The sequence below is a fragment of the Lissotriton vulgaris genome, chromosome 11 (assembly GCF_964263255.1).
Source record: "Lissotriton vulgaris chromosome 11, aLisVul1.2, whole genome shotgun sequence".
NCBI lineage: Eukaryota > Metazoa > Chordata > Amphibia > Caudata > Salamandridae > Lissotriton > Lissotriton vulgaris.
The window spans coordinates 653164545-653177452 of record NC_141699.1 but is presented as its reverse complement, the minus strand read 5'-3'; the positions used below and the strand labels follow the sequence as shown (position 1 = coordinate 653177452).

The 12908-nt window shown below is 54.2% G+C and overlaps 1 protein-coding gene across 1 annotated transcript in view; it reads right to left on the bottom strand.

The window, feature by feature from the left end:
* LOC147683289 (uncharacterized) overlaps window positions 1-12908 on the bottom strand; it is a 1765034-nt gene that overhangs the window by 975457 nt on the left and 776669 nt on the right. Inside the window, exon 11 of the mRNA XM_086942513.1 lies at window positions 2865-2998. Coding sequence (XP_086798639.1) covers window positions 2865-2998 — 134 coding nt within the window. The remainder of the gene's footprint in view (window positions 1-2864; window positions 2999-12908) is intronic.

The following is a 12908-nucleotide window of genomic DNA, read 5'->3' as shown; positions in this document are numbered from 1 at the left end:
GCGGGCTTGGACCAAGTGCCCACAAGAACGTCACACAAGACCTCATTGAACGGCAGCAGAGGCTCGCTGGAGCTTGACTGCGGTTTGAGGACCTCAGTGAGGAGGTTAGTCCTCACGGCCGCGACGGGGAGCTCAAGGTTTAAGGCCTTGGCCGCCCTCGTCAACACTAGACTGTAAGTAGACCCCTTCTCCGAAGCCACGGTTGGAGGGGAGACAAATCCAGTGTCTGGTGAAGTGTCAATACCACTGGCCTCCCCAAGCTCATATGTCCAGTTCTGTTGAGACTGGCACTCCAGTGCCAGAGGGTCCTCAGACCCCTCCCAATCTCCCTCGTCGCCCGTCTCCTGTAAAACATGATTAACAGACGGGGCCTCCTCATGGAAATAAAAATCTCCAAAGGCCGTCGGAAGCGGCACCCAGCGGCGCTGTTCCAGCGCCAGAGTCGGACCAAAGGGAACATTGGGGACGGCGTCCACAGTGGGCGCCGGGGGCGACACCCGTGGGGCCGGCGCCGATGAGGTCGTGAGGTCGACCGGCGACGACCCGGATCCGGAAGCGGATCCGGTGAGGTCCTGTGGCGTCGGGGCCGAAGCACCCGACCCGCTAGGGCCTCCAGCCGGGAACGTTGGGCCCGGAGGCGCCACGGAACCCGACCGAGGAGGGAGGGACCTTATGGCCATGAGGTACCGCTCGATCTCCTCCGGCGTCGCGCCGTGCCCAGGGACCCGAAGGTGTGGGGCAGGCGGCGACGCTTGCGACTCCCTCGGAGCCGCGTGGGCGGTGTCGCCCGAACCCCAGGCCGCATCGTGCGAGCGTCGGGGTGTGTCGGAGGAACGATGATGTCTCTCCGACCTCTCATGCCTCTTACCTGAGGACTTGGATCCTGACGACCGATGTCCACTTCCGGAGTGTGCTGACTCCGACCCCGCGACCGGTCCCTCGACCTCCCGTGGGACCGGGACCTGGAACGGCGTGGGGCCGACTGCCTGAGCTCGAGTCGCTTGCGGGACCGCTCCCGCCTAGCTTGAGATGTCAGGGCAGAAAAAACGCTTCAACACGTCATCAGGAGTAGCAAGTGCTAAATAAATACAAACCTTTTTCCCTCTTCTATCCTTCCACTATCCTTCTCAATCCAAATAACTGACTGTGAGAGGGATGGGAGAAAGAAGAAGCGAGGAGGCCGAATTCGTGGATCAATGATGTTAGAATTTATTCAATACTCCAAAAAAAGCGGGGGGGATCACTGAATGTCCAGGAGATAATTCACCGGGCGACACTGAGGGCTTCTTCCTTGTAGGGCTTATGTGATGCTCTCGGGGTTCTTCTCCCTTTTTTTACTGGTAATCTTGATATGGTCACGCACCCCGGAAGCCGTGTCAGCCTCAGTAAAACACAGACAGAAAGGGCGGTAAATTAACTGGTCTCAGTCCCGAATTGAGAACCCTACACCGAGTTGAGTTGCACCCTTCGTGGTTTGGGGAATTTTGGACAGTGACAGCTGAATAGATTTATGGGGGATGTTGGGAATAGGAAAAAGGCGTTTTAACCTGAGACAAGCTTCTGATAGCTGGTGAAGTAATTTAACGGGGAAGTGCAGTAGCTATTAGGAAGCAGCGTGAGGGTCACAAGTGCTCATGAGCGTGAGGCTCTACAAACAAGACGTGAAAAGGGGTTGTGCACGCAAGTATTTACAGTGCCCCATTGTATACCTCCAACCCCTCCCTTATTTGTCCTCCCCTCCTGAGTCATGTACCGCGTCAGCCGCAATCCTCCTGGATTGCAGCCGCTTATCAGCATCCACTGGGGGCGTCCACCACTCCTCAGTCCAAAGCTCAGGTTCTTCCTCGGGCTCGTGGACGTCGTTGGGGTTAGTCTTCACGCTCTCCCTCCCGCTGTTCTCCTGCTTGCGCTCGTCCTCCGTCGATTCCTCCGCTTCGCTGCTCCGTGCTCCTCCTTCCGGTTCAAGAACGCTGAGTAGTTCTTCTGTGACCTTTTCATACTCCGCGGGTCCCGCCTCACTGATCGCCCATTGGCTCCCGTGTTCTTCCGACGTGACTCCTTCCTGTGTGTAAGAGGCAGGGGGAGAGATTAACTCTATCTCTCCCGGCCTCCGAGAAATGGAACTGCTCGGGTTCAGGTAAGACGGGAGGCATGACGGGAGGAGGGGCAAAGAGTTTACAGAGGCCACCTCCTCACACTGACTAACATATCCACCACTCAAATTACTTTCATATTTCACTATACTAATTCACCACTAATCCTTTATGTGTACTGGAGTAGCTTGCTACTCCCCGAAAGAGCGCTTCAACACCCCATCAGGGGTAGCAAGCGCTATGTAAATGCTAACCTTTTTCCCTTTTCTATCCCTCCACTATCCTTCTAAATCCAAATAACTAACTACCATATCCACCACTCAAATTACTTTTGTTTTTCACTATACTAATTCACCACTAATCCTTTATGGGTTCCGGAGTAGCGTGCTACTTGCTGAAAAAGCGCTTTGAAGCCTCGTCAGTGGTAGTAAGCTCTTTATAGAAATGCAATTATGATACAATACCACAAATAGAGGACTTGGGATTATTGAAGTAAGCCCATGTAAACCAATAAGGGTCGCCTGGACTTTTTGCATGGTGTACCCCTATATTGGTACACTACATAAAAAGCCAGATTCCTACTCACTGTTTTTTAAGTTATTTGTCTAGTAAAACTGAGCATTCACTAGATGTAAACCACAATGGTTAGAATGATTTGTTTTAAATGGTATTTCAGACACTAATCAAAAGAAATTACTAATTTTCATTTTGAATATGGAGATAAAAATATAAAGTATTTTAACAAAAGATGCATAACCAAGTCCCACTTACTTTATATTCTGGTTCATTATACACATGCTCCTAGAACAATGGCATGTTCTATTATTATCATGCTTCATTCCTATGCTGTGACCCAATAGATGTGAAATATGTATTGCATATGTCTCAAAATCTCCACCATCGTACTGAAAGCAAAAACAGTAATACATAAAATCAGTTAAAAAAAAATGGTAATCTCAATAATAAAAAATAAAAAATAGACTTGAATACTATGGCCTGGTAAGTGGAATCTTCCTTGGGTGCTGATAGCAAATAACTGTCAAGCTCTATGGTGACTTCGAAAAGAAGACAAGCTAAGCGGATCCACCAGGATTCAAACACCCGACTGTCTGATTACCCAACCACACACACTCATCTTGTTGGATTTGCTCACTTAATGATCTTATTGGCTTGGATTTCATTTCATTTGCTATATGTGTTCCTTTTGGTATTTTCGGCGAGTAATACCTCATTTTGAATATTTACTTTGCCATTTATAGTTGGTAAGAGCTTCCAAAACACTTCCTATTTAACACTCCGTTGTTCAAAGTATCTAATTGTCTTGTGACTTGAATGTTCTAGTAATATGCATGGGCAAATAAAAAAACACACTTGTTGTAATTGCTCTTTCAAATTGGATGTTTATCTCTTACGAATAAGGACACATTTTTTTGTGTTGAACGAATGGGACCGCTGAAGTATATGCATACATAGGGGCCTGTGTCGTCCAATATTGCTATCGAGGAGTTTTGTGACACACTAAAAAACAGACTGAAGCACGAGTGATTTGTATTTATCACAGAACCTTGCAAGGATGATAGTACACGTTACCAGTTATGTATTCCCTTATATGGAGTGTCGTATCGTGAATGCCTGACTTCATGTTGGGATGGGACAGGCATGACGGGAAGGGGCGTGGGGAGGAAAGGAAGTGAGGGCACAGGGGGAGAATGGAAGCAGAGTGAAGGAAATAAAGACGTGCTTCTATAAGCTCCTGGCTCCGTGTCCTTTCTTGGGGGCAAAACGGTACACTGGCAACGAGGGTGGGATAGTAAGTCCACAACCCACATCACCCACACCCCGCCGTGAAGATACGGCCAAAAGACGAGGAGCTGACAGTACAGCGACGCGAAGAGCGAAGAAGCGTGAAGAAGCGTGAAAATCACGGGAAAAGCCTGCGCGTCATCTGAAGCACTGTCCAGCAGGAGCGCTGACAGCTGGAAGCAACCCAAGCCCATGGGACCTGCATGAGGGCCGAAACAGCTGTCCAGAACGAGCGCGTTTCGACGACACACGCTGAAGGTGCGAAAACGACCACAGAAGTTCGGGAGTCTCCCCGCCCCTCGTAAGTGACAGTGAATTGAGCGAGGGTGCGCCTGAGTGCTACGTGAGCAGTGAACTAAACTTTCATAAAGGGGAGCCCAACCTGAGAGACAGTGTGCATGAAGATCTGTCCTGAGCGGCGGCCATTTTGGAGTCAGGCATTGGCCATAGACCTCCATGGTTTTTTAACGGCGGCCATTTTGAAGTCAGGCAAGGCTTGATAAGTAAAGAAGAACAAGTTACTTACCTTCGGTAACGATATATCTGTAAGAAACTTTAGTTAGTGTTAGATTCCTTACCTTAGAATATCCCCAGGCGTCAGTCTGGATCCGGAAACTTTTGCGTAGCAGTACCCCTGTGCGTCGGTAGGCGTCATCTGCAGGCGTCCCCTGCGGCTCCGCGTCCGTCGTCGGCGTCGTGCGCCGTGATGACGTCGCTGGAGTATATAGACGCCGCCTCCGCGCGCTGACGTCAGTTCTTTGCACACAGCATTTCCGCGCCAGGAGACGCAGAGCCATGAGAGAACCAACACTGGTGCCATGTAAAACTAGGGCCCTGAAAGGGATGTCCTTAACCCTAGGTATCAGTTCGCAGAACGGGGAGGATGGGTGGGATCGGTAAGGAATCTAACACTAACTAATGTTTCTTACAGATATATCGTTACCGAAGGTAAGTAACTTGTTCATCTGAAAGAAACACGTTAGTGTTAGATTCCTTACCTTAGAATACATACCCCAGCAATACCAACCCCGGTGGTGGGTCTGCGAACCAATACAATACTACACCAGAAAGTCCTGGAGGACAGAACGGCCAAAGAAGCCATCCCTCCGGACTTGACTGTCCAGGCAGTAGTGCCTCGCAAAGGTGTGCAGCGAGGCCCACGTAGCCGCTTGGCAAATGTCCTGCAAGGGGACTCCCCGGCCCAGGGCAGTGGTAGCCGCCGTGGCCCGGGTGGAATGGGCCCTCAGCCCAACAGGAGGCTCCTTCCGAGCCAAAGAGTAGCACGCTTTGATGCAGAGGACGACCCATCGAGAGATGGTTCGTTTACAGACCGCCCGTCCCTTCTTCGCACCCACGTAGCCAACAAACAGTTGGTCATCCACCCGGAACTGGCGTGTGCGATCCATGTAAAATGAAAGCGCACGTTTTGGGTCCAGACGATGGAGCCGCTCTTCATCCTTTGAAGGATGCGGAGGCGGGAAGAAGGAAGGGAGGGTGATGGACTGCCCGATGTGAAAGGCCGAAACAACCTTGGGCAGGAAAGAAGGTCTAGTCCTCAGAACCACCTTGTCGGGATGAATGGACAGGAAAGGAGGTTGGACAGAAAGAGCCTGGAGCTCACTCACTCTCCTGGCAGAGGTGATGGCAACCAGGAAAGCCGTCTTTAAAGTCAGGAGACGGAGAGGGCAAGAATGAAGGGGCTCAAAGGGAGCACACATCAGAAAAGTTAGAACCAGGTTCAAATCCCACTGAGGCATCACAAACGGAACAGGTGGAAACATGTGAGTGATGCCTTTCAAGAATCGAGTTACAATCGGGGATTTGAACAAAGAAGGCTGATCAGGAAGCCTTAAAAAGGCTGAAAGGGCAGAAAGGTAGCCCTTGATAGTGCCCAGAGCAGAGCCCTGCTGGGCAAGAGAAAGAAGAAACAGAAGAACCTCCGAAAGAGGGGCAGAAAGAGGATCCACAGCCTTTGCTGTGCACCATGCCACAAATCTGTTCCACCGACAGGCGTATACCGACTTAGTGGAGGGACGCCTGGCTGCCAGAATAACATCACAGACTTCAGGAGGCAAGTCAAATGGCCTCAACTGCCGCCGCTCAATCTCCAAGCATGGAGGTGGAGACTGGACAGGTTCGGGTGGAGGACCGTCCCCTGCTGCTGCGACAGAAGGTCCTCCTGAAGGGGCAGGCGGATCGGGGGACCGACTGACATGCTGAGTAGCTCGGGATACCAGTATCTTCGAGCCCAGTCCGGAGCCACAAGGATAACTTGGGCCCGGTCGCGCCTGATCTTCTTCAGCACTCTGGGCAGAAGTGGTATAGGCGGAAAGGCGTATAACAGACCGCAACTCCACTCGCGCCGAAAGGCGTCGCCGTGCGAGTGCCGTCTTGGAAACTCCAACGCGCAGAACTGATGACATTGCGCGTTCTCTTCGGTGGCGAATAGATCTAACCAAGGCTCTCCCCATTGCAGAAAGATGCCTTGCGCCACGTCTGAGTTCAGACGCCATTCGTGATCCATCGAGCACCGACGGCTGAGTTCGTCCGCCCTGGCGTTCAGAGAACCTGCCAGGTGTTGAACCGTCAGAGTCACGCCCTGACGTTCCAGCCATTGCCAGAGGCGCAGAGCCTCCTGGCAAAGGGTCCACGACCCCACACCGCCCTGTTTGTTGCAGTACCACATGGCGGTGGTGTTGTCGGTGAACACCTGCACTACACTCCCGTTGACAAAGGGGAGGAATGCCTTCAGTGTCAGACGAATCGCCCGCAGCTCCAACAGATTGATATGGAGCCGGGACTCCGCCGGAGACCAGATGCCTCTGATCTCTGCCTCTCCCAAGTGGCCACCCCAGCCCTGGAGGGACGCGTCCGTCACGACAACGTGCTCCGGTTGGGGAAGGGAGAGGGACTTGCCCCTGACCCAATCGCGGTCCGTAAGCCACCACTGCAGTTGTCTCGCAGTGCCCTCCGAGATCAAGACGTGGTCGGACAAGTTGCCCTGATGCTGGGCCCACTGAAACTTCAGGTCCCACTGCAGAGCCCGCATCCGCCACCGAGCGTGATGCACCAGAAGGATGCAGGAAGCCATCAGTCCCAGCAGCCGCAGCGTCAACCTGACCGAAACCCGGGATAGCGGCTGAAAGATGGGAATCAAAGCCTGAATATCCCGAACCCGCCGTTCCGGAGGATAAACCCGAAACTGCGCCGAGTCCAGAACCGCTCCGATGAAAAGGAGCTTTTGAGAGGGACACAGGTGTGATTTCGGCACATTGATGGAGAACCCCAGGTCGTGCAAGAGGTCTGCCGTCATCTGAAGGTGGTGGACGACTGTCTGGGGCGAGCCCGCCTTCAACAACCAGTCGTCTAGGTAGGGGAAGACTGAAACCCCCAACCTGCGCAGATGGGCTGCGACCACCGCCATCACCTTTGTGAACACCCGTGGGGCGCTGGTAAGGCCAAAGGGAAGCACGATAAACTGAAAATGCTCCTGGCCTACCTTGAACCGCAGGTTACGCCGGTGGGCCGGCAGGACGGGGATGTGAAAATAGGCGTCCTGCAAGTCCAACGCTACCATCCAGTCTTGTGGGTCTAGAGCAGCCAAGACCTGAGCTAACGTCAACATCTTGAACTTCTCCTTCCGGAGGAAGCCGTTGACGTTCCTTAGATCCAAGATAGGACGTAGGCCCCCCTTGTCCTTCTTGGGCACCAGAAAGTAGTGGGAATAACAACCACGCCCTACTTCTGGCCCAGGAACGCGCTCGATGGCCCCCTTGGCCAAGAGGGCCGTAACTTCCTCCTGCAGAAGTGTCAAGTGGTCCCCCGACACACGGTGGTTCTGCGGTGGCATGGCTGGAGGAGAGGTCTCGAAGGGGAGGGAGTAGCCCCTTCGGACGATTTGCAGCACCCACCTGTCCGAAGTGATCGTGCGCCAGTGAGCGTGGTGATGGCGAACCCTGCCACCCACTGGCGTCACATGGGGCCGAAAGCACGGACTAGGAGGATTTTGGGGTAGATGCTGCGGGGGAAGGTGTGGTCTGACCCCGCCGTTGTCCCCGACCGCCACCACGGCGGTTTCCACGGCCGCCACCGCGTTGAAAGGATTGTTGCGGCGCGTGGCTGGCAGCACGTGTGGGGGCGCCCCTTCCTTGGCCACGAAAGGGACGAAACGAACCCGTTTGCTGACGCTGGGTCGAGAGACCCAAGGACTTGGCCGTGACCCTGGAGTCCTTGAAGCGTTCCAGCGCGTGGTCCGCCTTGTCACCGAAGAGGTGACAGCCATCGAACGGCATGTCCATCAAGGTATTTTGGACGTCTGCCGAAAAATTGGCGGATCTCAGCCAGGCGTGGCGACGAATCGCCACAGTCGTTGACATAGCTCTGCCCAGCGAGTCGGTCGTATCAAGACCACACCGTATCGAATATTTCGCTGCATCTCGGCCCTCAGCCACAGCCTGACCGAGTTTTGCCCGCACCTCCATGGGGCATTCTGGCAGCAGTTCCGCGACCGTATCCCACACAGAGTGGGTGTAGCGGCCCAAGAGGCAAGCGGTGTTGCAAGACCGCAGGCCCAAACTAATGGACGAGAAGACCTTCTTGCCAAATTGGTCATACCTCTTGGATTCCCTGTCGGGCGGGGCCGACGGGAATGCGGACTGGGAGGTCGAGGCCTGGATCACCAGACTCTCAGGAGTGGGGTGGGTAGACAGGAACTTGGGGTCGTCCGGACAAGGACGGTGGCGCCTGGCCACGTTCCGATCAACAGGCGGACCTGAAGCGGGCCTGGACCAAGTGCCCAACAGAACGTCTGACAAGGCTTCATTAAACGGCAGCAGTGGCTCCTGTGGGCATGACTGCGGTTTGAAGACCTCGGTGAGGATGTTAGGCCTCACGGCCGCGACGGGGAGCTCAAGGTGTAAGGCCTTGGCGGCCCTCATCAGCACCACAGAATATGCAGCTCCCTCCACCGATGCCACAGAAGGAGGAGAGATCAAACCAGGGTTAGGAGAGTCGTCCAGACCACTGGCATCCCCCAAGTCACCTGTCCAGTCCGGGTCATACTGGCACTCGCGTGACAGAGGGTCCTCGGACCCCTCCCAACCTTCACCGAACTCTTCATCTTCTCCGTATTCGGAGTCAACAATGTAGACCGGCTCCTCGGGGTTCATGGGCCCCATCGGCGCCGGGACCGGCGTCGAGCGACGCCCGTCCGGCGCCGCGTCCGGCGTCGGGGAAGGTAAGGGGACGGCGCCGCCCGGAGCCGGCGCCGGAACCCCGCCGCCGGCCGGAGCCGGCACCGGAGAACCGGCGCCGCGCGGGGGGGGCGTCGGGGGTAACCCCGATGGCAACGGCGCCGGGGAGGCCGGAAGACCAGCCGGCGCCGATCCCGAAGGCCCTTGCGGCGCCGGGGTCGGAGCCGTCGGCGGCGCCGGGGCCGGAGCACCCGACGGCGCCGAGGCAGGGACACCCGAACCGCCAGGGCCCCCAGACGGTAGCACTGGGCCCGAAGGCACCGTAGGCCCCGTCGGAGAACCGAGCGCCCTCATGGCCATGAGGAACGCCTCGATCTCCTCAGGCGTCGCACCGTGCCCAGGGACCGGAGGGTTTGAGGCAGGCCGCGCCGGCGACTCTCGCGGAGCCGCGGGGTTGGGGTCACCCGAGCCCCCGGCCGCATCGCGCGAGCGTCGGGGGGAGTCGGGGGTACGATGACGACGCCCCGACTTCTTGTGCTTCCTACCTGACGAGCCTGACGAGTGGTGTCGACTTCCGGAACGCTCGGCGCGGCTCCGCGATCGTTCCCTCGAACGCTCTCTCGACCTCCGGCCGGACCGGGACCGCTCCCGGTCCCGACGTGGGGCCGACACCCGGAGCTCCAGTAGCTTGCGGGACCGCTCCCGCCTAGCCTTGTTGGTGAGGGCCCGGCAGTCGACGCAGGAGTCCACGTCGTGGTCGGGGCCCAGACACCGGAGACAGAGGCGGTGATGGTCTGTGACCGACATCGTGCGCTCACAGTCATCACAGTGCTTGAACCCAGGCATCCTATCAGGCACAAAGTGAGAAATAACTTCGAAAAAACTTGGTCAAAGACCGGAGTACTGCTCTTCAGATCTGCGTCCACTGGCGCGGAAAAAAGAAGAACTGACGTCAGCGCGCGGAGGCGGCGTCTATATACTCCAGCGACGTCATCACGGCGCACGACGCCGACGACGGACGCGGAGCCGCAGGGGACGCCTGCAGACGACGCCTACCGACGCGCAGGGGTACTGCTACGCAAAAGTTTCCGGATCCAGACTGACGCCTGGGGATATTCTAAGGTAAGGAATCTAACACTAACGTGTTTCTTTCAGATACTCCGGATTTAAACAGGGGTTGATTAAGGCAGCTGGCAAGTGTGCTCAAAATGACCACTCAACCTGTTACCTCGAGTGCTGGAACAGCAGCCCATCCCCCACAACCACCTCAAGTGTTCATGGGGATATCCTACCTACGCCCACCAGACCCCCTGGAATTGACCTCCGGGAGCAGCATGGGACCAAAATGGAAGAGCTGGGCGGAGGACTTTGAGGACTTTATGACTGGGTCCCAAGTGCAAGACCCCAAACAGAAACTAATAGCGCTGCGAAACCTAGTTGGAAAGGACATTGCGCAGATTATCAAGGAGCTACCTTCTGCTAATGCCGCCTCATATGATGACGTAAAAGGAGCCCTAGACCGGAAGTTCCTACATAAACGCAACTTGGATTATGAGCGTTACGCGTTCAACTTGGCGTCACAAGAAAAGGACGAATCCATGGGAGATTTAATCGTGCACATCAGGCGTCTAGCCCGATACTGTGATTTCGATACCTTCAACACAGAAGATGCGTTGCGACTACGGATAATTGAAGGTTGTCAATCCGATTCTCTACGTCGGCGCTTGCTAAAGAAACAATATACACTGAAAGAAATAGAAGAGATGACACGAATACATGACCAAAGATGGAAGCCACCAAGCCTGACAAGAAGGAACAAGTCTTCAGGATGCAAGCCCGCACCGACGCCAAACATCGCTCAGACCGCCACAAATCAATAAAATTCACGCAAACATCCAAGGAGACTTCGTCGCGCCATGGAACGTCTTCACATCACGAGACGCGACAAACCCTAAGCGGCAAGCCTGTGTCTAGATGTTACCGGTGCGGCCAAGACTACCCTCACTCGGGGCAGTGCCCAGCCATTGGTCAACAATGCCACCGCTGTGGAAGGGACAATCATTTTGAAATAGCCTGTCAAACACGACAGGCAGAGCGAAGAACAACCCAAGCGCGATCCACCACACGCCATCATGCTCGAACGGTAAAAGGAAGAGAAGGACGATCTGACAGCTCGTCACGATCCCGAGATCGCTCAGCCTATTCGTACAAATCCAGAAGGTCAACGTCCAGAGAGTCGTCACCACACTCACCTGTGTCAAAACAGTGATGAATATATATGCATGGTGTCAGACCCGGACCGCCTAAAGAAATATCCCAAACTAGACATTAAAATCGGAAACCACCCAGCAAACTTCGTGCTTGACTCGGGGCGTCTCTGAACTACATATGTACTCTCGAATATCAAAGCATGAAACCCAAGCCAAAGCTAGAACCAGGGGCAGTCCGAGTCTACACATGGATGTCTAGAAAACCACTGCCATGTCCGGGACGGTTCAGCACAACGCTGACATACAAAGATCGACAAATAGAAGCATACGTTCATGTAGTTGAAGGCCCAGACGCAGCAGATTGTCTCCTCAGTCTGCCGACAGCTGAACAACTCAAACTGGTAGATCTTCTCTACATGATAGAAGACGCCCCTAATATCGTCAACAAGTTTCCGAACCTCTTCAAAGGACTAGGGAAGCTCAACCAATTTAAAGTCAAACTACACATTGACGAGCAGGTAACACCTGTGGTGCAACATCACAGAAAAGTACCATTCCACTTGCAACAGGCGGTGGATGATGAACTACAGGAATTGCTGAGGACTGACATCATCGAACGTTCCTCAGGCCCCACACCCTGGGTATCGCCAGTAGTGGTAGTGCCATAAAAGGGGCATGACAACAAGGTGCGCTTGTGCGTGGACATGCGCGCACCCAACACGGCCATCGAGAGAGAGAGGCATCCAGGACCACACATTAGTGATATGATCGCCTGCCTCAATGGGGCAACTGTCTTCTCAAAACTAGATCTCAACAAGGGATACCATCAATTAGAACTACATGAGAAGTCACGTTATATCACGACTTTCACAACACATTAAGGATTATTCCGCTACAAACGCCTCAATTTCGGGATATCCTCGGCTGCCGAGATATTTCAAGAAGCCATCCGGCAAGTGATTCAAGCCATCCCGAATGCTTTCAACTACAGCGATGATATTTTGGTATTTGGGAGTGAACAGACTGAACATGACACAGCCCTGGACAGAGTTTGTCACGCGCTGCTAAAAGCCAACCTTACTCTGAATCCCGACAAATGTGAATTCCACAAATCAACGTTAAAATTCTATGGCCATCTTTTCTCCAAAGACGGCATGAAACCTGACCCAGAAAAGGTGTTGGCCCTCGCCGATACTCCACAACCACAAGACGTTAGTGACCTCCGTTCATTCCTAGGAATGGCAAGTTACTGCGCGCGATACATCAAAGACTATGCCACAATTAGCTACTCGCTCAGAGACCTGTGAGCAGGCATTCAACAAGATCAAGAAGGCAGTAAGCTCGGCTATCAACCTCGCCTACTTTGACACCAGGCGAAAGACTGAGGTGACTGTTGATGCCAGCCCAGTGGGACTAGGCGCCATCCTGGCACAATACCATGAGGACTCTAATCAACGGCATATAGATGCCTATGCCAGCCGCAGTCTCACTGACACTGAGAGAGCATAGTCGCAGCCCGAGAAGGAGAGTCTTGCGGTCGTGTGGGCCTGCGAACACTTTCACCTCTTTGTGTATGGGAAACATGTTACTCTCATTACAGATCACTAAGC